Below are 25,284 nucleotides of genomic sequence, written 5' to 3'. Positions count from 1 at the left end.
CAGAGAACATGCAGGCAGCACAGGCCATGGGGCCCCTCTCAGTGCCTCCCTGCACACTGCACATCACCTGGAAGGAGCTCCTGCTCACAGGTGAGGAGAGAACTTCCTGGGAGAGGACAGGAGGAGGAAGCAGAATGATTGGATTGGGTTTCCTGGAGAGGATGGAGTTCTAAGTAATAATATAAGCCAGCACTTTGGGAGGGTGACATGGATGATTCATGAGATCAGGAGTTCAAGACCAGTCTGATCAGCACAGTGAAGCCCCATCTGTACTAAAAACAGAAAAAATTAACCAGGTGTGGTGGTGAGCTCCTGTAATCCTAGCTACTCAGGTGGCTGAGGCAGGAGAATTGCATGAACCTGAGAGGCAGAGGTTGCAGTGAGCCGAGATGGCACCACTGCATGCCAGCCTGGGAGACAGTACCAGACTCCGTCTCAAAAAGAAAAAGAAAAAAATACAGGAAAGAAGGCTCTGTGGGAGCCTGGATAGGGGAAAATATACCAGAGAGGGACAGGGTCACAACAGGAAAATCACATTGAACTGGAATTGGTAAGAGGTAGGAAAATCTCAAGTGTTCTGTTCTCCTGGTTAATCATCACTGGCCAAAACATTTTGAAAAATGATAATAATAACTATTATCGGATGACACTTCAAATGAAAATATAAGCAGGGCATGAAACACTGTCCTTAACAAAAAACCTCAACAATTGGGGAAAGAAAAAAAATTAGCCCTGGCATGGAGGTCCCTGGGAACCCTCACATCTGCAGGAGTCTGCAGCCTGTCCCAGGCACTGGGGTGCAACCAAGATCACAAACGTCCCTGTCCTCACAGAGTTCATGCTCTCATGGGCAGGAAGACAGACATGCAAAGAGATCTAGAATGTGAGGTCAGGTGTTGACAAGAGCTCCAGAGGGAGCAGAGCAGGGAAAGGTTAGAAAGGGAAGACCCAGGGTCTCTGAAGGAGGTGTCAGGAAAGAAGTCTAAGGATGCCCTGATGTGAGCAGGACCTGAGGGCAGTGTGGAGGGAGCCATGCAGACCCCTGGGGAAAAGGATTCCAAAGAGAAAAATGCCGAGGTCAGAAGGGTTGAAGGAATGGGTGTCGTGCCGCTGACCTTGACCCAGTAGGACAGTAGGACAAAAACAGACAGACAGACAGACACACACACACACACACACACACACAAAGGGGTGTGTGTCTTTGTGTGTGTGTGTGTCTTCAAGGCTGATGATTGAAGAGATCTTCTCAGGACCCAGGGCCCCATCTTTTCACCCCAATACATAGGTCTCGATATTGACTGATGCTCTCTCCACCTCCTAGCATCACTTTTAATCTTCTGGAACCCGCCCACCACTGCCCAAGTCACGATCGAAGCACAGCCAGCCAAAGTTTCTGAGGGGAAGGATGTTCTGCTACTTGTCCACAATTTGCCCCAGAATGTTGCTGGCTACAGCTGGTACAAAGGGCAAATAATGGACCTCCACCATTACATTACATCATATGTAATAGACACTGAAATCATTATATTTGGGCCTGCATACAGTGGACGAGAGACAGTATATTCCAATGCATCCCTGCTGATCCAGAATGTCACCCAGAAGGACACAGGATCCTACACCATTCAAATCACAAAGCGAGGTGATGGGACTAAAAGAGTAACTGGACATTTCACTTTATACCGTGAGTGATTCCACATGATCCCTGGGTGTTGGGGGGCGGGGTCACTTCTACTTTTCACACACAGGATGGTCAGGCCTGGACTGTGCCTGTGTCCCTCTCTGCATTATGTCCCATGTTGCGGTTCCGGCATTTAGTGCAGGACACACACAGAGGAGACAAATCACAACAGATCAGAATTCCTTTCCTGCCTCCAGACCCTGCAGACACTTGCTGCACAGGAAGGACAGTCTGATGGGGGGGGGGGGTGCTCAGCAGGAGGAGATCAGCCTCAGCCAAGCACCTCATGCCCTCTTCATAAACTTGACCCTGAGAAACACCCTGGAGAACTGAGTAGGGCTTTGCCTAAGAGGCCCCTTGAGATACTCTCAGAAAAGCTCAGCCCTAGAAACCTCAACCCCAGACCGCTGTCCCTAAATCCTTACTCTAGATAAAGCTGAGGAGCCTGTGCCAGGGCTCAGTTGTGGCAGGGCTTACTGGGACGAGGGATTCACCAGCTGTCTGAGGACTGTGTCTCCTGGAGCTGCTCACCAGCCAGGGCTCAGCCCTCAGAGCCTCATCTAGGCAAGAACAGAGCTTTCTTCACCTGAGACTCAGAGTGGAGAGGACAGAAAGACAAGCTTTGCAGGCCATCAGTCAACTGCCTTGTGAGACTTAGGACACTCCATAGAAACTCTAATGTCCCCAGAAGCAGAAACAGAAGAGAGAAAATGTACCTGGCAGCAGCTTGTCCACAGGGATCTGACCTAAAGGTGCTCCCTCATGAAAGAGAATAGTAATAAATGCTGTTTGTGTGAACACCTCCACTGTACCAAGCATTAGGTCACGTGACTGTGAAGAATTTACAATTTATTCACAGATAGTATGAAAAGCCACAGTCCATTGGCCATTTAGCTTATTTGACTGAGGGAAAACTGAGGCACAGGAAGGCACAGTCACTGAACCAGAGTCACACAAACACAAAAGGCAGATCAGGGTCACATGAGGTCTGTCTGCAGCCACAGGCCCATCCTCTCCTCCACCAGAAGTGACGAATAACTGGGTTCCAAGGGCCCCATAGTCATTTATTGGCTCAAATCCTCTCTTCTTAGGCATCCAAAACTCAGAGGAGTGAGAACAAATGATCAGCTGATTAATCTGTACTCCAGAACTAAATTACCTGTCTCAACCATCAGAGTCAATGCAAAAAATGTCCAGGCCCAACCCTCAGATCTTAATCCCTATCACTGAACCTGAAATCCTGTTTCCCAAAGTGTCCATGTCACTGGCATGACAGGATAAAGGAGAGGACCTTGTATTCTTTCCCCACTCACACCCTGCACCAGCACGGGCCCAGTGTGAGACACACAGTCAGGTGCTCTCACATAACAAATGAAGGAATTGAATGAAGAAATGAATGATCCATAACCTCTTTAGAGACTGGATCTCAGTTGCAGAATCCTAGGAGGTCTAGCCACACCTTTCGCTTGTCTTTCAGAGGCTGACACCCAACTTTCATCCCCCCACTACCTCTTGCCCCTAAAGACACCCCACCTCATGTAAGTCAAAACCCTTTGGCCACTGGAGGATTTTCAGGACTCCCTGGTCCTGGACTATTGAACTGGGGCACCTGGTCCCTGGGGTCTCTGAAGTCACTGTAGCCCCCACTGTTCACTGCCATGCTGTCTCTGCCTCGCTCTGCTTCTCTGTGTCCCTCATCTTCCTCCCACTTCATTCTAACTGGCAAGCCCTGTCCTGCACAGCTTCTTCCTCCACCCCTAGGCCTTCCCCAGACACTCCCTCTAACTAGGCTGCCTTCTAATCCCTTCCTGCTAACACTGTGGAATGGAAAGGCACAGAAATGACCTGGAGTTTCCACTCCTGCTATGCTTCATCTCGAGCCAACGTCCTCAAGTCACTAAGAGAATAAGCTTCCACTGTATCCCCATCCAGGGCTCTTTCCTGTTGTGAGGCTTATCTGTGCACAAGACCATGGAACAGGGATAGGCAGCTCCTCCATCCATTCTTATAATTCCCAGACTTGTTCTTCTGGCCTCCTGCACAAACAAAACCAATTTATCCAGATGGTGATTTGCAGTAAAGAAAGATTTTAATGACTCCAAGTCTGCCAAATAGGAGGACGGAGGTATATTATTTCTCAAATCAGCCTCCCTAGTGGATCAGGGATTAGAGATTTTGTTTTTCAAATTTTCAAATCTTCTTTTTTTAAATATACTTTAAGTTCTAGGGTACCTGTGCACAACGTGCAAGTTTTTTACATATGTATATATTTGCCATGTTGGTGTGCTGCATCCATCAACTCGTCAGCACCCATCAACTCGTCATTTATATCAGGTATAACTATCATTGCAACCCCACCCCCAACCCCTCCCTATAATAGACCTCTGTGTGTGATGTTCCCCTTCCCGTATCCAAGTGATCTTATTGTTCAATTCTCACCTATGAGTGAGAACACACGGTGTTTGGTTTTCAGTTCTTGTGATAATTTGCTGAGAATGATGGTTTCCAGCTGCATCCATGTCCCTACAAAGGACAGGAACTCATCCTTTTTTATGGCTACATAGTATTCCGTGGTGTATATATGCCAAAATTTCTTAATCCAGTCTGTCACTGATGGACGTTTGGGTTGATTCCAACTCTTTGCTATTGTGAATAGTGCCGCAGTAAGAATATGGGTGCATGTGTCTTTATAGCAGCATGATTTAAAATCCTTTGGATATATACCCAGAAATGGGATGGCTGAGTCATAAGGTATTATTAGTTCTAGATCCTTGAGGAATCGCCATACTATTTTCCACAATGGTTGAACTAGTTTACAATCCCACCAACAGTGTAAAAATATTCCTATTTCTCCACATCTTCTCCAGCACCTGCTGTTTCCGGACTTTTTAATGATTGCCATTCTAACTGGTGTGAGATGGTATCTCATTGTGGTTTTGATTTGCATTTCTCTGATGGCCAGTGATGACGAGCATTTTCTCATATGTCTGTTGACTGTAGGAATGTCTTCTTTTGAGTCTGTTCATATCCTTTGCCCACTTTTTGATGGGGTTGTTTGTCTTTTTCTTGTAAATTTGTTTGAGTTCTTTGTACGTTCTGGATATTAGCTCTTTGTCAGATGAGTAGATTGCAAAAATGTTCTCCTACTCTGTAGGTTGCCTGTTCACTCTGATGATAGTTTCTCTTGCTGTGTAGAAGCTCTTTAGCATAATTAGATCCCATTGGTCAATTTTGGCTTTTGTTGCCTCTGCTTTTGGTGTTTTAGACATGAAGCCTTAGCCCATGCCTATGTCCTGAATGGTATTACCTAGGTTTTCTTCTAGGGTTTTTATGGTATTAGGTCTAACATTTAAGTCTCTAATCCATCTTGAATTAATTTTCGTATAAGGAGTAAGGAAAGGATTTAGTTTCAGCTTTCTTCTTATGGCTAGCCAATTTTCCCAGCACCATTTATTAAATAGGGAATCCTTTCCCCATTTCTTGTTTTTGTCAGGTTTGTCAAAGTTCAGATGGCTGTAGATGTGTGGGAGTATTTCTGAGGGATCTGTTCTGCTCCATTGGTCTATCTCTCTGTTTTGGTACCAGTACCATGATGTTTTGGTTACTGTAGCCTTGTAGTATAGTTTGAAGGCAGGTAGCATGATGCTTCCAGCTTTGTTCTTTTGACTTAGGATTGTCTTGGCAATGCGGGCTCTTTCTTGGTTCCATATGAACTTTAAAGCAGTTTTTTCCAATTCTGTGAAGAAAGTTGTTGGTAGCTTGATGGGGATGGCATTGAATGTATAAATTACCTTGTGCAGTATGGCCATTTTCACGATATTGATTCTTCCTATCTATGAGCATGGTATGTTCTTCCATTTGTTTGTGTCCTCTTTTATTTCACTGAGCAGTGGTTTGTAGTTCTCCTTGAAGAGGTCCTTTACATCCTTTGTAAGTTGTATTTTATTCTCTTTGAAGCAATTGTGAATGGAAGTTCATTCATGATTTGGCTCTCTGTTTGTCTGTTACTGGTATATAAGAATGCTTGTGATTTTTGCACATTAATTTTGTGTCCAGAGACTTTGCTGAAGTTTCTTATCAGCTTAAGGAGATTTTGGGCTGAGATGATGGGGTTTTCTAAATATACAATCATGTCATCTGCAAACAGGAACAATTTGACTTCTTCCTTTCCTAACTGAATGCTCTTTATTTCTTTCTCTTGCCTGATTGCCCTAGCCAGAACTTCCAACACTATGTTGAATAGGAATGGTGAGAGAGGACATCCCTGTCTTGTGCCAGTTTTCAAAGGGAATGCTTCCAGTTTTTGCCCATTCAGTATGATATTGGCTTTTGGTTTGTTACAAATAGCTCTTATTATTTTGAGATACGTTCCATCAATACAGAATTTATTGAGAGTTTTTAGCATGAAGAACTTTTGAATTTTGCCCAAGGCCTTATCTACATCTATTGAGATAATCATGTGGTTTTTGTCTTTGGTTCTGTTTATATGCTGGATTACATTTATTGATTTGTATAAGCTGAACCAGCTTTGCATCCTAGGGATGAAGACCATTTGATCATGGTGGATAAGCTTTTTGATGTGCTGCTGGATTCGGTTTGCCAGTATTTTATTGAGGATTTTTGCATCGATGTTTATCAGGGATATTGGTCTAAAATTCTCTTTTTTTGTTGTGTCTCTGCCAGGCTTTGGTATCAAGATGATGCTGTACTCATAAAATGAGTTAGAGGATTTCCTCTTTCTATTGATTGGAATAATTTCAGAAAGAATGGTACCAGCTGTCAACATTAGATAGAGATTTTCAAGGAGAGTTTCAGGGGCACAGGACTAAAAAATCTGTACTGCTGATTGTTTGGGGATGGAATCATGGGGGCAGAGGGAAATGATCTGTTTGTGCCTGAATCCGCCTCTAGGTGAGGATCAGGTGACTGGCTGAGCCATTAGTCATGGGTATGGATGATGTCAGCGGGTTGCCAGAATGCAAAGAATGAGAAACATCTCAAAAAACCAATCTCAGTTTCTGTAATAGTGATGTTCTCTATAGGAGAAATTAGTTACGAATTTTGTAAACTCTGGGCAAATGACATTTGAGCAGTAAGGGATTATAGAAACTGTGTCTACATTTTAGCAGAATTCACTGCCCTCCTATAATCTTACTCTCAGGGTCTTTCACCAGTTTTACAAAGGCAATCCCTTAGCAAAATAAGGGTATTAGTGTTAAGGAGGAACTATTATCATTCTTGCTTCAAACTTAAACCATAAACTAAAATCCTCTCATGGTTAGCCTGGCCTATCCAGGAATGAGTGAAGACAGCCAACCTGAGACTAGATGCCAGATGGAGCCAGCCATGCTAGTTTGCTGTCACTATTGTAATCTTTGCACTGACTCACCAGGATGTCAGAGGCTGGACAGGTCTGCAGTCTCCAAAGCCCATGGGCTAATTTCACCCATTTTACTCATGACTCCATCCTCAGCCTACTATGGAGTTCACATTCTCCAGTCACTTCCTAGAGACTTCTGGTTTCCTGTCAGGCATATAAGAAGCTTGAAATTTGTCACTCGGTTAACAGTAAGTGAACAGTTGAACAAACTGAAAAGTCGACAACTCGTTAAAATACCTCAGAGATGGCCAGGCACAGTGGCTCACGCCTGTAATTCCAGCACTTTGGGAGGCCAAGGAGGGCGGATCACGAGGTCAGGAGATCAAGACCATCCTGGTGAACACGGTGAAACCCCATCTCTACTAAAAATACAAACAAATGAGCTGGGCGTGCTGGCGGGTGCCTGTAGTCCCAGCTACACTGGAGGCTGAGGCAGGAGAATGATGTGAACCCGGGAGGCAGAGCTTGCCGTGAGCCAAGATCCTGCCACTGCACTCCAGCCTGGGCAATAGAACGAGACTCCATCTCAGAAAAAAAAAGAAAAAAAGTGCTGTTAGAGAAATGAAGAATGCTTTTGATGCTCACTAGTAGAATGCACACAGCTGAGGAAAGAATCCCTAGCTTGAGGATGTCAATAGAAAGTTCCAAAAATGAAACAGGAAAGTTCAAAAAGAGTAGGGGAAAAAAATGAAGCAATATATTCAACTTCATGTTTACCATTTTGTATTGACGATAGCAATTTTTAAATTTTGTAGTTATGGTACAACTATCAAGGCCGTAACATTCACGAAATGGGAATACTGTTGGGTTCGGGGACCTGTTGGAGGTGGCCCGCGGGTGCTATTTAATGATTTTCCTACCTGGGCCACATTCGATTGTTTCCTTATGATGACGCCATTTTCATAAGTTGGGATTCTTCGTGTGGGGGACATATGACCCAGTGGAATCTCACTTAGACTCTTCTTAATTCACACAAACTTAAACTCTAGTTGTATTTCCTGAGGTTGAGAGAAAATGAAGAAAGCACTTCACATACCTGTTTTGGGCTCCTCCCCATTTTTCCTAACTCTGCACAGAAATTAGAAACAGGGAGTTCTTTCTATATTTACTAACATAACACACATCACTTCTTTTAATTCGGCATCATTCCTCCCTTTATGTAATTGACACACTGACCAGTTCTGTCATTTTAACGGGACTCCTTCTACTTAAGGAGTTGCTAATTTCAAATCACCTTTGGCATCTTTCTTTGAGCATAATGTGATCCTGTTGGAATTCACCCCACACCTAAACCTTAATTGGGTATCAAGAGAAATACTACTATCAGCAATTCATCTTAGATATTTGGACCATCAGTAAACATTTCCACTTATGACAACATTTTAATGTTTCCCTCAATTTTTGTTTTGTTTCATTACTAGAGTCACATCATAACATGAGGTCTAAACTACTGACAACTTTTTATGGGAAAATTACAGTATTACAAATTGAACATCCCAAATCCAGAAATCCAAAATCTGAAATGCACCAAAATCCAACACTTCTGACATCTGATGTGATGCTAAAAAGAAGTGTTCACTGGAGCATTTTGGATTTTAAATTTTCAGATGTGGGATGCTAAACCATTACATCTACTGCAAATATCCCAAAATAAAAAAAGTTAGAACTCCAAAACACCTGGTTTTAAGGTTTCTGCATAAAGAACACTTTATCTGTATGAACTATAGGCATGAAGCTGTACAGGAGATCTCTAGAACCTCCTCATCCTGCATAACTGAAACCGCACAGCCACGGAACAATGCCCTATTCCCCCGACCCCAGCTCCTGGAAACTGCTTATCTACTCTCTGATTCACCCTGGAATCCACTGAGATGAGGTACATAGAGTAGTCAAACTCACAGAACATTCACAGAGTACAATGTCTAATGAGAAAAAGTATCTGCAGGAATTCTTCCCAAATATTGGTCTAATAGCCACCAAACACATAGGGTCCATGAGGGCCAGACTTCCATCATCAGTTCATGCTCGCCCTTTCCACCAGTCAGTTCTGCATTTGCAAACACCCACATGTATTTCTAGAAAGATCCACATGGTCCTCACCTGCTCACTACAGTGGGAAGGGAGCATCATGGATACAGAACGGGGAACATGGTCTTGGTCCAAAACTGTCAGCTCTTGCCTGTCCCCTTGACTCTTTGTAGGTCATTCCTTGGACTCTACTCTATCTTTAGAGGTCACTGGCTCCAGTCAGTCACTATGAGACAGCTGGGAAAGCTGCCTTACCTTGTGCCTCCACTCCCTGATGACTGAACTCAGCTCCAGGCTTGACTCTGGTCTCCCCTGCGTTATTTCTGCTGAAGTACCCAGTCCCAGGCCAGGCTTCCCAGTACCCAAAGGGTTTAAGGACAATGGGAAGTTCCATCATCCATATCTAGGATGCCCTTGGAAAGGGAAGCTGCAGAGAAAACATACCTTGGGGGGCAAAGTAAGACGGAAACGAAGAAGATTCCAGCACTGCATGCTCCAAGTGAGGACCACAAGGTGGGCCACGCATGCAGTTGGAGAGGGAGGGACTCAGAGAGGCACCAGGGCCTGTGACTGCTGGTCTCATGTGTTTCCATGACATAATGCTGCTGCTCAATTCACACTTGAGAAAGAGTGTGCTTCTCCCACATACAGAAGGCAGCCTCACAATCTATGAGCCCCCAGATTGCTATGCATCTGTTTTGTAACACACACACACCTGCCATGGGCTTTTAAGGACTTTGGTGGACTGAGAAGTGGGAAATGCCATCTCTGATTGAAAAATGTCTTTGGAGGAATCAAAGGTGCCACACAGGGCAATCTTCTCTCTGTTATCTGCACAGTGGAGACTCCCAAGCCCTCCATCAACAGCAGCAACTTAAACCCCAGGGAGGGCACGGAGACTGTGATCTTATCCTGTGATCCTGACACTCAGGACGTAAGCTACTTGTGGTGGATAAATGGTCAGAGCCTCCCTGTCAGTCGCAAGTTGCAGCTGTCGGAAAACAACAGGACCCTCGTTCTATCTGGTGTCACAAAGGATACTGCAGGACCCTATGAATGTGAAATGAAGAACCCAGTGAGTTCCAGCCGCAGTGACCCAGTCACCTTGAATCTCCTCTGTGAGTATCTTCTGTTCCTCTGTGAGCCAGGCTGCCATACCATATACACGGCCAGAGGCCAGGCATCTCACTCCCTCTAAGGTGCAAGTACAGAGACCTTTACCCCTGGACATCAAAGCTGGCCATGATGACTAAGAGTAGGCTTAGGCTTGATCGACAATGGGAGAGAAGAGGCTGCTCCTGTCATGGGAGACTCAGGGTCCACAGCTTATGATGGGAGAAACAGGTTAATGTCTCAAGCTGCAGATCAGTGAACACAGCAGGGATTTGGCTGGGACTTCAGTGTTGTGACATAGCTCACAGGGTCACTGTAGCCCTTCCACAGACCAGGATTTTCCCTTCCCTCTAACAACATCACCTGTGACTTTATTCTCTTTGCTCCAGATATCCTGGATGCCTCCACCATGTCTTCTTCATACACCTATTACCATACAGGGGAAGTCCCCAAGATCTCCTGCCTCACAGACTCTCACCCACTGGCAGAGCATTCTTGGCTGATTGATGGGAAGTTCCAGAAATCAGCACAAGTGTTCTTTATCCCCAAAATCACCAAAATATATAGAGGGGTCTATATCTGTTTCATCCATAGCTCAGCCACTGGCGGAACAAATCTCATAATCAAGAGGGTCATAGTCCCTGGTAAGTGGATCCCTGGAGCACTGGCAATACATTTTCCAGTGAAGTCTATCTGGCTATCAGGGAAGAGCCACCTGCCCTCTGCAAAGGGAGAGGGAAAATCAAAAACCCAGGACAGGGAATATGTTTCTGCTCGAAAACCACCAGCTTTTGCCTGTCCCCTTCACTCTTTCTAGATCATTCCTTGCACTCTGCTCTATCTTTGGAGGTCACTGGCTCAAGTAAATCATCATGAAACACCTGCAAAAATCTGCCCCACCTTGTGCCACCACAGCCTGATGATTGAACTGACCTCCAGGTTTGACTCTGGTCTCCCCTGTCTTCTTTCTGTTGAAACATCCAGTCCCAGGCCAGGCTGCTCAGTATCTTCAGGGTTTCAGGACAATGGGAAGTCCCATTATTACTCATCTCTAGAATGTCTTTGGAAATGGAAGCTGCAGAGAAATCACATCTAGCGGGGCAAAGTAGGATGGCATTTGGAAGGGGCCCAGCAGTTGCACATTCCAGGTAAGGAAACCAAGGTGAGCCAGTCAGTCAGCTGATTAGAGAGGGACTGGGAGGTGTAACAGGGGCTGTGGCTCCCACTGACATGTCTGTCCATGACCCAGCACTGCTGTTCATTTCGCACTTGAGAAAGTCTGTGCTTCCCTAAGACAGAGCAGGCGGCCTCATAGTCTTTGAGCCATTAGATCATCATGCATCCGTCTTGTGACACACGCACCAGCTATTGACTTTCAAGGACTCGGGTGGGCTTAGTTGTGGGAGATGCCAACTCTGACTGAAGGATGCCTGTGGAGGAATCAAAGGTGCCACACCGGAAAAACTTCTCTCTGTTATCCACACAGCGGAACTGCCCGAGCCCTACATCACCAACAACAATTTCAACCCCATGGAGAATAAGAATGTTGTAGCCTTAACCTGTGAACCTAAGACTCAGGGCTACACCTATGTGTGGAGGGTAAATGGTCAGAGCCTCCTGGTCAGTCCCAGGCTAAAGCAACCCGGTAAAAACAGGATCCTCATTCTAACCAGTGTCACAAGAAATGACACAGGACCCTATGAATGTGAAATACGGGACCGAGTTGGTAGCATCTGCAGTGACCCAGTCACCCTGGATGTCCCTTGTATCTTTAGTTCCTCTGTGGGCAAGGCCACCAGCTAAAATCCAAATGACCAGAGATCAGGCATCTCAGTCTTTCTCAGGTACAAGTATGGACACTTTTATTTCTGGACACCCGAGATGGCCATGACTCCCCGCCCTGGGAAAACCTGGGTAGGCACAGCCTCAACCAAGAATATAAGGGTAGGGGATGCTTTTGTCATGGGAGACTTGGCATCTACGGCTTGTGATGGGAGAAACAGGTGAATACTTCCGGCCTCGTCTCAGTGAACACACAAGGGTTTGGCTGGGCCTTGAGGGTGTGTCTTAGCTCAGAGGCACACTGTGTCCCTTTAAGAGACCAGGAGCATCCCCTTCCCTTGGATGACATCACCTGTGGCTTTATTGTCTTTCCTCCAGATGGTCCAGAAGTTCCCAGCATTTTTCCTTCACGCACCGATTACCATTCAGGAGAAAACCTCTACTTGTCCTGCTTCGCGGATTCTAACCCATCGGCAGAGTATACTTGGTCGATGCATGGGAAGTTTCTGCAATCAGGACAAGAGCTCTCTATCCCCAAAATTACTACAAAGCATACCGGGATCTATGGTTGCTCTGCTCGTAACTCAGCCACTGGCAGCGAACGTTCCACATTCAAGATGATTGTAGTCTCTGGTAAGTGGATCCTGCATCATTGGCAATAGGGTTTTAGGTGGAGTCTATCTGGCTTTCAGAGAAGAGTCAGGAAAACATTTTTATTCCCAGCCTGTGTGCCATGGGCAGAAGCAAATCCTAAATTCTCCTCCTGAACCCTCTCAATTTGTCTCTATAGACTCTCTTCTCCTTGTTTTTCTGTTTTCCCATGGCTGACCTTGTGTCCAGCCTGAGAAATGTTGGGAGGGAACTTTGTCAGTCCTGAGCCCTATGTAGTGGAAGAGTCTTCATAGAGGGACAAGAAGGAGAGTCCTCAAGATCAAGTTGATTCTTGCTGTCACCGACACATCCCTTTCTGCCACATCTTTATTTTCTTTTACTTACTCCATGAGCTACAAGGAACATCTGAGGCTTTGAAACAAGCTCAAATTTTTCCCCCAAATGAGAGGAGGAAGCCCCTTGGATGAGAGAGGAGCAGCTCAGACTGCTGCCTGCTCCGCTCTGGGCTTCTCCAGTGACTGGCCCTTCCTGACTCCACCTGGTGTGGGACCAGCATGTGTGGAGAAAGAGCCTTGGTGACCTCTCCTGAATTCGGCTAAATCGAACTGCCAGTTGAAGTGAAGGCTAGGTTGCAGGGAAATTAGAAGAGAGGGAGCCTTGGGGCAGACTCTTGAGCTGTGTTATGGTTCTGAAGTCACCGGCTGTATAAGACTGTTGACACAGCACGTGGGACACAGCAGAGAGGACAGTGAGTGATGTACACTTGTAGAAATAGGGATATTCACCTCTGGGGCTCTGCATGGCAGGAAAGAGGCAATGCCAAAAAGTGTGTATTTATAGAGTATAAGACTACCAGGACACTTTATATATATCTAATATAAGACTTATCTTTATTTCTAAGTGTGCAATTTAGTGTTGTGTAACCATGACACTATCCATTTTCAGAACTTTTTCCTTATATCATATTAAACCTCTGCACAAAAGAAATGGTAATTCTCAATCCTTCTCCCCTTAACCCTTAGCACCCACCATTCTACTTTCTGTCTCTATGTAACTGGCTATTCTATCTTTCATAAATGGAATTATATAATAATTATCCTTTTGTGTCCGGCTTATATCAGTTAGCATAATGTCTTCAAGGTTCATCCATTTTGCACGATGTATTGGAATTTTATTCCTTGTTGAGGTTGAATGACATTTCGATGTATAGATATACCTCGTTTCCCTACCCACTTATCTTTCAATGGACTTTTCCATTGCTTCCATTTTTGGCTATTGTGAGTAATGCTTCTCTGAACATCAATGTGCAAATATTTGTTCAAATTTCTTTCAATTCTATAGGGAGTATGTCCAGAAGTGGAATTGCTGGATCAAATGGTAATTTATTGTTTGATTTTTTGAGAAACAGCCACACCACTTTTTACAGTGGCTATAACATTATCCATTCCCATCAGCAATGCACTAGAGCTCCAATTTTTCCATCTATTTGAAAACACTTGTTATTTTGTGTTGTTGTCGTTGTTGTTGTTTATCAAAGCCATCCTAAAGTGTGTGAGGTGCTGTCACATTGTGGTTTTGATTTGCATATCTCTAAGTGTTCGTGATGCTGAGGAACTTTCTGTGGGCTTACTGGATATTTGTATATCTTCCTTGGAGAAAACTCAGTTTTAATCCTTCGTTCATTTTTAATTGGGTTTTTGGATGTTTGCTGTTGTTGACTTGTAGTTTTTCATGTATTCTGGAAATTAATTTTGTATCCCACATGTAATTTGCAAATATATTTCTCATTTCATGGGTTGCCTTTTTACTTTCTTAATAATATTCTTTGATATATAAAAGGTTTTGATTTTTAAGAAGTCCAATTTATCCATTTTATTTGTTGCCTATGCTTTTGTTGTTACAACCAAGTGATCATTGCGAAATCCAATATCATGAAGCTTTTCTCCTATGTTTTCTTCTAAGAGTTGTATAGATTTTGCTCTTACATTTAGATCTTTGATCTATTGTAGGTTAATTTTTGTATGTGTTGTTAGGTAAAAGTTCCACTCATTCTTGCCCTTGGACATCCAGCTTTCCCAATATGATTTGGTGAAAGCACTGTCCTTTCCCCATTGAATGATCTTGGCACACTCGATGAAAATCATTTGGCCCTATATGCAAATATTTCTTTCTGGACTCTCTGTTCTATTGCACTAATTTCTATGTCCTCCTTTATGCCAGTACCACACTGTATTGGTTACTGGGGCTTTGTAGTAAACGCTGAAATCAGGAAGTGTGGGTCCTGCAGCTTCTTTCTACCTCTTCAAGGTTGTTTGTCTATTTAGAGTCATGAGATTCAATATAAATTTTAGGACAGATTTTTCTTTTACTACAAAAATGTCACTGAGATTCTGATAGGAAATGTATTGAATCTGCAGCTCACTTTGGGTAGCTTTGTCCTCCTAACAATACTGAGTTTTCTAATTCATGAAAACAGAATGTCTTTCATTTTATTGATGTCATCATTAGGCAATATTTTATGGATTTCAAGTATAATCTTTTCACCTCTTTGGTTCAACTTATTCCTAAATAGTTTATTCTTTTTGATATTAATACAAATTAATTTTTTTTTCTTAATTTCTCTTCACATTGTTCGTGGTTAGTGTATTGAAATACGACTGATGTTTGAATGTTGATTTTGTATTGTGCAACATTACTTAATTCATTTATTAATTCTAATAGGTTTGTTCCATCTTTAGGATTTTCTACATATAAGTTCAAGTTATCTGCAAACAGAAATAATTTTACTCCTCTCTTCCAATTTGAATGTATTTTCTTAAATTCTCACCTAGTTTTTCTGACTAGACCTTTCAAAGCTACATTGAATAGAAGTGTCAAAAGCAGCATCCTTGTCTTGTTCCTGCTCATACAGGGAAAGCTTTCACTCTTTCTCCGCTGAGTATGATATTAACATTGGGTGTCTCACATATTGCCTTTATGTTGAGGTGGTTTCCTTCCATTCTTAGTTAGAACGTTTTTATTAAGAAAATCATTGAGTTTCATCAAATGCTTTTATTGATTCAATCTTATTACTGATTATAGTTCTATTCATATTTTTGTGTTTTTCTAGAAATTTGTCTATTCCATCTAGGTTATACAATTTATTGGCATACAATTATTTACAGTAATTTCATAATCATTTTATTAGAATTGGTAATAATCACTTCATTTTCTTTTTTCTTTTTTCTTTCTTCTTTCTTTCTTTCTTTCTTTCTTTCTTTCTTTCTTTCTTTCTTTCTTTCTTTCTTTCTTTTTTAAGAGAGAGAGACAGGCTCTTACTCTGTAGGCCAGCCAAGGATGAAATATAGTGGCGTGGAATCTTCTCTGCTTTTATTGATTCAATCTTATTACTGATTATAGTTCTATTCATATTTTTGTGTTTTTCTAGAAATTTGTCTATTTCTGTCTATAGTGGCGTGGAATTTGTCTATAGTGGCGTGGAATCTTCTCTGCGCCACTATATTTCATCCTTGGCTGGCCTACAGAGTAAGAGCCTGTCTCTGTCTCTTAAAAAATAAATAAATAAATAAATAAATAAATAAATAAATAAATAAAAGAAAAGAAAAAGAAAAAAGAAAATGAAGTGATTATTACCAATTCTAATAAAATGATTATGAAATTCCTGTAAATAATTGTATGCCTTATATGTACCATATGACCCAGCCATCCCATTACTGGGTATATACCCAAAGGATTATAAATCATGCTGCTATAAAGACACATGCACACGTATGTTTATTGCGGCACTATTCACAATAGCAAAGACTTGGAATCAATCCAAATGTCCATCAGTGACAGACTGGATTAAGAAAATGTGGCACATATACACCATGGAATACTATGCAGCCATCAAAAAGGATGAGTTTGTGTCCTTTGTAGGGACATGGATGCAGCTGGAAACCATCATTCTTAGCAAACTATCACAAGAACAGAAAACCAAACAGCGCATGTTCTCACTCATAGGTGGGAACTGAACAATGAGATCACTTGGACTCGGGAAGGGGAACATCACACACCGGGGCCTATCATGGGGAGGGGGGAAGGGGGAAGGATTGCATTGGGAGTTATACCTGATGTAAATGACGAGTTGATGGGTGCTGACGAGTTGATGGGTGCAGCACACCAACATGGCACAAGTATACATATGTAACAAACCTGCACGTTATGCACATGTACCCTACAACTTAAAGTATAATAATAATAAAAAATAGCCGGGCGCGGTGGCTCACGCCTGTAATCCCAGCACTTTGGGAGGCCGAGGGGGGCGGATCACAAGGTCAGGAGATCAAGACCATGGTGAAACCCCGTCTCTACTAAAAAAAATAGAAAAAATTAGCCAGGCGCGTGGCGGGCGCCTGTAGTCCCAGCTACTCGGGAGGCTGAGGCCGGAGAATGGAGTGAACCCGGGAGGCGGAGCTTGCAGTGAGCCGAGATTGCGCCACTGCACTCCAGCCTGGGCGACAGAGCGAGACTCCGTCTCAAAAAAAAAAAAAAATAATAATAATAATAATAATAAAAAATAAAAAAAAGAAACAGAAATGTTCACTTTAAAGCAATTGCCATAACAAAAAAAAAAAAAAGAAATATAGTGGCGTGATTATGACTTACCGCAGCCTCAACCTCCTGGGCTCAAGCAATTCTCATTCTTCAACCTCCCAAGATACTAGGACTACAGATGCATGAAAATATGCCCAGCTAATTGGTTGTTAATTTTTTTTTGTAGAGACAGTCTCCCCAGGTTACCTATGCTGGTTCAAACACCTGGCCTCAATAAATCCTCCCATTGTGAACTCCCAAAGTGCTACTATTAAAATATGACAAACCATACTCCATTTTCATTTTTGATTTTAGTAATTTTAATCTTCTCTCTTTTCTTCTTAGTCAGTCTAGTTAATGGTCATCAATTTTCCTGATTTTATTTTGAAGAATCAACTTTTCATTTCATTAATTTCCTCTATTATTTTTCCTTTCTCCATTTTATTTTTATCCACTCTAATCCTTATTCTTTCTTTCATTCATTGTGCTTGGGTTTAGTTTCTACTTCTTTCATACCCTTAAGTATGAGAGAGCTTGCTTCATACCATTCTTTTAAAGGTTTAATGTAGTCAGTGAAACAAGATGCCACATACAGACAAACCAATGTCAGCTGCTACATTACTACCATCGTCATTACCGTTGAGGTCAAATACTCCTAGAATGAATTCTCAGATCCACCTATTAGTAGCCATATGACACCAGGAAAGATTTTACACTACACTAAGCTTCTGTCTTTTCATTGGCAAAATGGAAATAATGTCTACCTGACAGAGTTAGTGTGAGAATTAAATGAAGTACAGGTAAAGTATTTAGCACAGGGTCTGGCACATAGGACATGCCCCTCAACAGTACCTATTTACATATATATATAGAACAAGCGGTAACACATAAAACTGTAGGACATGGTTACTGACAACTTGTAGGAGAGAAAGGAAAAAACCTAAGTGCAAAGAATCAAGCCTGGTATGTTAGTTTTTACTAACTGAGATGCATCCAGGATGGGATTAGACATATAAGATAATGTATCAGGGAAGACACCTGTGAGGGAATGTGGGGCAGGCATGAAGGTAGTGTGAGAGAACTCAAAGACCACTATGCAAAGCTGACTCCTGTGAAAAAGAAAGAGAAAGAAATTGTAGGTATCAATGCAGTTCTAAGAGAGTTTTTGCAAGGCTGATGGGGAGTCCTCCAGCAGTTACCCATTAAAGTAAAAGACAGCCCCAGAGAACTAGGCTTGCTTTCATGCCCTTGCTGGGAGCCTGTGGGAAGGAAGCTTTCTGTGCAAAGGAAGTGGTGAATTTGAAATGCACTGACTTGGGCCTTCCGTCAATCATGTCCCTGCCATGAAAACCTGGCAGGGTCTCATTCATGGCTGCCACCACAGAGACACTGAGAAAAAGATGCAACCATGAAAAGGTGGAAAAGTGGAAAGTTCCAATGACACAGAAAATGGCAATCAGCCTTTCTCACATCTGAAAGCTTTTTGAAATATCTGAATACAGTAGAGAATTGACAGAGGACTGATCACCAACTGAGAAACATGGTGAGAGGGGAAATCAACTGCAAGTATATAATCATCTCCCATCAACTTTCCAACAGAAACAATATATTCCTTGAAGAAAAAATTATACAGCACCTCATGTTGCATGCTTGCAACTGAGGTTTCCCCCAGTAAAATAACATCACCTCTATTCCTTCTTTTCCATTCTTTCCGTGACAGCTCCTTTAAGAAGAGGACATCTACCCTGGGATAATCTGACATAGCAACTGTGATGTCATTTCTGTATTTCGGGAAGACTGGCAGGTATGATGGGCTTTTCTCTTGTCCTGTTTCCTCCAGGGCTGACTGCCATGCTTGGGAGAGGGAAAAGACTTATTGGCCTGTATCTGGGACTGGATCTCCTCCTTCCTTCACCAAACTCCTGCTTCTCAGCACTAATTCCTGCAGTTCCCTTTCTCCCTGGCCTTTACACTCCCTGTACCCCACTGTCTTTTAGACATAATTATCTCCAGCCTCTGCTCATTTGTTTCTCAGATTCAAATGAGAAACATAATTTCACATTGTGAAACCGTTTTCATTATATTTAACATCTCTCAATAGTGTAATTCTCTCCATTCCATAAAGCTCAACCACTTCTCAACGTGTTGCTTGACTTCTTGTCTCCAGACTTTGAAACCTTCCTTGCATATGACTATCACATTAACTTTCTAAAATCTAGTTAATTCACTTAATCGAGAATCTCCAGGGGTCTACTCTAGCCTATTTGGTAACTTCACATTTCTTCTATTTACTAATCCTTCTCACTCCCTTTACCTCTACTTCCTAGTATAATTCCTCCATCCTAACTAGATCTGTTTTCCTACATATCCTGCCCCTTCACCCATATAGACAAAAAATTCTTTGTTCCAATGCTATGCCTAAAAACAGGGTGAACTCCCCTCCACCATCTGCACTACAGACTTAACCACACCCTTCATCACAAGCAATCTCTGACCTCGTGGAGAACAAAGACTTTAGGATTAGCCTGTGAATCTGAGACTCAGAATATAACCTGTGTGTGGTTGAGACACTTTCCTGATGACCAATTCACGTGTTCAGAAAAGATACAGAAATGAAGATGGCAAGGTCCCTACCTCAGGGGACATAAAGCATAAGACAGGAAATGAGACCTGAGAATAATCATGATACCAAAATAGGAAAAAAAGTAGAGACCACAAGACATCAGAGAAATCTGATGGGAAATACAGCTACACCGTAGAATCACTGGAAAACATTTTTTAAAGTGGCTGCTCGAGCTTCACCCATGAGTTCCAGTTTAAAGGTCTGGAGAGGGACAGAGGCACTGGTAATTTCTAAGTCTTCCCTGATACTACAAACAAGTAACAAAAATGGAGAACTCTTGTTGTAATAGGTAGAACTTAAAACTAAATCAATGATTTTCAGGTACAAGTACTGGAATTACCTAAGGACCGTTTTCAACATATGTAAGACTATACATTTTTGGCCCTAATTGTTAATAGGCTACACCAAGAACTCAGTAATCCGATTGGGAAACAGAAGTTGAATAGAAAAGTCACTTTATTTGATATATTAAAATATATATAAAGCACTTTCAAATGAGGGATAAGTGATGCTAAACCTTCTCTAAATATTTATGGGAATGTTAAAAATATGAGTATTCTAGGCTGGGAGCGGTGGCTCACACCTGTAATCCCATCACTTTGGGAGGCCAAGGCGGGCAGATCATGAGGTCAGGAGATCGAGACCATCCTGGCTAACACGGTGAAACCCCGTCTCTACTAAAAATAGAAAAACAAACTTAGCTGTGGGTGGTGGCAGTCACCTGTAGTCCCAGCTACTCCAGAGGCTGAGGCAGGATGACGGCGTGAACCTGGGAGGTGGAGGTTGCAGTGAGCAGAGATTGTGCCACTGCACTCCAGCCTGGGCGACAGAGTGAGACTCCATGTCAAAAATAAATAAATAAATTTTTAAAAATGAGTATTCTAAAAACTATATAACATTTCTGGAAATCGAATACGTTATCAGTCATAGTGTCATATGCCACAGAAGTAACTAGATTTCTATGTGAGCTGTGTCTTTGCCATAATAAACCTAATAAAAATCTCATTAGATTTTTAACCATAGTCATTTTAAATCTTTGTCATTCCCAGACAGTTGCTTTGATTCTTCCTTGAAGTATTTATAATCAGCTACAGTCCAAAATTGCTTTTTCTTCGAGGAGATACATGGAAAAGACTCTGACAATGACTCTTGAATACAAGTTTCTGATAACTTCAAGATCATACCACTGGACTCTCTGAGAACTTTCAAAATTTTAATGAACAGGCTGATACCTTCATGAAATTCAAGACAAAGAAGAAGACAAGAAACTCAGTTTTATTGGACTAAACAATCAAAAGGATAATGTTTTCATAATTTTTTATTTGAAAATGTGCTCATTATTTGAATGTTTTGTTCTCCAGATTTATGAACTTTTTCTTTTAAGCTATTTATACTTACAGCAATTTGGTAAAGTATACTTTTGTAAACAAAAATAGAAACATTTGCCTTTGCTCTCAATATGAGTGACTCAGAATTGGAAAACTATTCATGAGTATTTATATGCTAACGGTAATAAAGTTATTTGCACAAGTTCAGTAAGAATCTTCTCTTTTTATAACAGAACACATTGAAAACATTGGTTATATTACCAAGGTTTTGACTGGATGTTCTATTTGAGAATATATGTAGAATAAACCCATAGGGAATGCAGGCAAACTCTGAAGTTGGCCTTGGTTTGGCTTCCTAGTCTCAAGAGGCTTTTGACTCACATAGGCTCAAAATAAAGGGATGGAGGAAGATCTACCAAGCAAATGGAGAACAAAAAAAGTAGGGTTGCAATCCTAGTCTCTGATAAAACAGACTTTAAACCATGAAAGATCAGAAGAGACACAGAAGGTCATTACATAATGGTAAAGGGATCAATTCAACAGGGAGCGCTAACTGTCCTAAATATATATGCACCCAATACAGGAGCACGCAGATTCATAAAGCAAGTCCTTAGAGACTTAAAAAGAGACTTAGACTCCCATAGAATAATAATGGGAGACTTCAACACCCCACTGTCAACATTAGGCAGATCAACTAGACAGAAAGTTAACAAGGCTATCCAGGAATTGAACTAAACCCTGCACCAAGTGGACTTAATACACATCTACAGAACTCTCCACCCCAAATCAACAGAATATACATTCTTCTCAACACCACATTACACTTAATCCAAAATTGAACACATAGTTGGAAGTAAAGCACTCCTCAGCAAATGTAAAAGAACAGAAATTATAACAAACTGTCTCTCAGACCACAGTGGAATCACACTACAACTCAGGACTAAGAAACTCAATCAAAACCGCTCAACTACATGGAAACTGAACAAACTGCTCCTGAATGACTACTGGGTACATAACAAAACGAAGGCAGAAACAAAGATGTTCTTTGAAACCAATGAGAACAAAGATACAACATAACAGAATCTCTGGGACACATTTAAAGCAGTGTGTAGTGGGAAATTTATAGCACTAAATACCCACAAGAGAAAGCTGGAAAGATCTAAATTTGACACCCTAACATCACAATTAAAAGAACTAGAGAAACAAGAGCAAACACATTCAAAAGCTAGCAAAAGGCAAAAAATAACTAAGATCAGAGCAGAACTGAAGGAGATAGAGACACAAAAAACCCTCCAAAAAATCAAAGAATCCAGGAGATGGTGTTTTGAAAAGATCAACAAAATTGATAGACTGCTAGCAAGACTAATAAAGAAGAAAAGAGAGAAGAATCAAATAGACGCAATAAAAAATGATAAAGGGGATATCACAACCAACCCCACAGAAATAAAACCGCCATCAGAGAATACTATCAACACCTCTACGCAAAGAAACTAGAAAACCTAGAAGAAATAGATAATTTCCTGGACACTTACACTCTTCCAAGACTAAACCAGGAAGAAGTTGAATTGTCTCAGCCCAAAATCTCCTTAAGCTGATAAGCAACTTCAGCAAATTCTCAGGATACAAAATTAACGTGCAAAAATCACAAACATTCTTATACACCAGTAACAGACAAACAGAGAGCCAAATCATGAGTGAAATTCCATTCACAATTGCTTCAAAGAGAATAAATACCTAGGAATCCAACTAACAAGGGATGCAAAGGACCTCTTCAGGGAGAACTATAAACCACTGCTCAGTGAAATAAAAGAGGACACAAACAAATGGAAGAACATACCATCTTCATGGATAGGAAGAATCAATATCGTGAAAATGGCCATACTGCCCAAAGTCATTTATAGATTCAATGCCATCCCCATCAAGCTACCAACAACTTTCTTCACAGAATTGGAAAAAACTGCTTTAAAGTTCATATGGAACCAAGAAAGAGCCCGCATTGCCAAGACAATCCTAAAGCAAAAGAACAAAGCTGGAGGCATCACGCTATCTGCCTTCAAACTATAGTACAAGGCTACAGTAACCAAAACAGCATAGCACTGGTACCAAAACAGAGATATAGAGCAATGGAACAGAACAGAGTCCTCAGAAATAATACCACATATCTACAACCATCACAACTTTGACAAACCTGACAAAAACAAGAAATGGGGAAAGGATTCCCTATTTAATGAATGGTGCTGGGAAAATTGGCTAGCGGTAAGTAGAAAGCTGAAACTGGATCCTTTCCTTACTCCTTATACAAAAATTAATTCAAGATGTATTAGAGACTTAAATGTTGAACCTAAAACCATAAAAACCCTAGAAGAAAACCTAGGTAATACCATTCAGGACATACACATGGACAAGGACTTCATGTCTAAAACACCAAAAGCAATGGCAACAAAAGCCAAAATTGACAAATGGGATCTAATTAAATTAAAGAGCTTCTGCACAGCAAAAGAAACTACCATCAGAGTGAACAGGTAACCTACAGAATGGGAAAAAAATTTTGCAATCTACTCATCTGACAAAGGGCTAATATCCAGAACCTATAAAGAACTCAATCAAAATTACAAGAATAAAAGAAACAACCCCATCAAAAAGTCGGCAAAGGATATGAACAGACAGTTCTCAAAAGAAGACATTCATACAGCCAACAGACACATGAAAAAATGCTCATCATCACTGGCCATCAGAGAAATGCAAATCAAAACCACAATGAGATACCATCTCACACCAGTTAGAATGGCGACCATTAAAAAGTCAGGAAACAACAGGTGCTGGAGAGGATGTGGAGAAATAGGAATATTTTTACACTGTTGGTGGGACTCTAAACTAGTTCAACCATTGTGCAAAACAGTGTGGCGATTCCTCAAGGATCTAGAACTAGAATAACCATTTGATCCAGAGATCCTATTACTGGGGGTATACCCAAAATATTATAAGTCATGCTGTTATAAAGACACATGCACACATATATTTATTGCAGCAATATTCATAATAGCAAAGACTTGGAATCAACCCAAATGTCCATCAGCGACAGACTGGATTAAGAAAGTGTGGCACATATACACCATGGAATACTATGCAACCATAAAAAAGGATGAGATCGTGTCCTTTGTAGGGACATGGATGCAGCTGGAAACCATCATTCACAGCAAACTATCACAAGAAAAGAAAACCAAATACCTCATGTTCTCACTTATAGGTGGGAATTGAACAACGGGATTTGGACACAGGAAGTGGATTATCACACACAGGGTCCTATTGTGGGGAGAGGGTGGGGGGAAGGATAGCATTAGGAGATATACCTAATGTAAATGAGAGTTAATGGGTGCAGCACACCAACATGGCAAATGTATACATATGTAACAAACCTGCATGTTGTGCACATGTACACTAGAACTTGTAGTATAATAAATAAAAGGGGGGGGATGAGTTCATGTCCTTTGTAGGGATATGGATGCAGCTGGAAACCATCATTCTCAGCAAACTATCACAAGAACAGGAAACCACACACCGCATGTTCTCATTCATAGGTGGGAATTGAACAATGAGAACACTTGGACACAGGACAGGGAACATCACATACCAGGGTCTGTTGTGGGATGGGGGGAGGGAGGGGATAGCATTAGAAGATATAGCTAAAGTAAATGATGAGTTAACGGGTGCAGCACACCAACATGGCACATGTATACATATGTAACAAACCTGCACGTTGTGCACATGTACCCTAGAACATAAAGTATGAAAAAAATTTTATAAAGACAAAGGAAATTAAAAAGAAAAGAAGAGAAATAATGGAAGCCTAAAGCTATGGTTATTGAGACTAATGCTAATTCTTTATGTTTTGATCATATTCTCACCTAAGTGAGAGTACAGACACTTCAAAATAGAGCCTCACACGCTGGATGTTATATACACCCACTGAAATTTTAAGGAAGCAGATAGCTCTCAAAGCAGATCATATTTTCCTGTAAATAGAAGATTCCAGTCTACATGAGTGAGCATAATAAGGAAGTCCCCTCTGCTTTAATTTTTACCAAAATAAGTGACCTGAAGTACTCTGATGTTAACCAATCAATTTATTTCTATGGCATTGTTTACTGATTCACATTTGACAAAA

General features: G+C 41.6%; 1 protein-coding gene across 2 annotated transcripts; it reads left to right on the top strand.

Moving 5' to 3' along the window:
- The first annotated feature begins 26 nt into the window (after positions 1–26).
- On the top strand, positions 27–21,519 carry LOC123570264 (pregnancy-specific beta-1-glycoprotein 7-like). 2 transcript variants are annotated; one of them, XM_065534456.1, is made up of 7 exons: positions 27–90; positions 1,322–1,681; positions 9,926–10,204; positions 11,686–11,964; positions 12,360–12,614; positions 18,889–18,972; positions 20,841–21,519. In XM_065534456.1, exons 1-6 carry the CDS (start codon positions 27–29, stop codon positions 18,930–18,932), a joined length of 1,281 nt encoding a protein of 426 aa, XP_065390528.1. In that variant the 3' UTR covers positions 18,933–18,972; positions 20,841–21,519. The 2 variants fall into 2 exon arrangements, with proteins under 2 accessions (XP_065390528.1, XP_065390529.1); XM_065534457.2 differs by lacking the exons at positions 18,889–18,972; positions 20,841–21,519 and adding an exon at positions 17,358–18,810 and having other exon boundaries at positions 12,360–12,618.
- The last annotated feature ends 3,765 nt before the right edge of the window (positions 21,520–25,284 follow it).

Source organism: Macaca fascicularis, chromosome 19 (assembly GCF_037993035.2).
Source record: "Macaca fascicularis isolate 582-1 chromosome 19, T2T-MFA8v1.1".
Lineage (NCBI taxonomy): Eukaryota > Metazoa > Chordata > Mammalia > Primates > Cercopithecidae > Macaca > Macaca fascicularis.
This window is presented reverse-complemented; position numbering and strand designations above follow the sequence as displayed.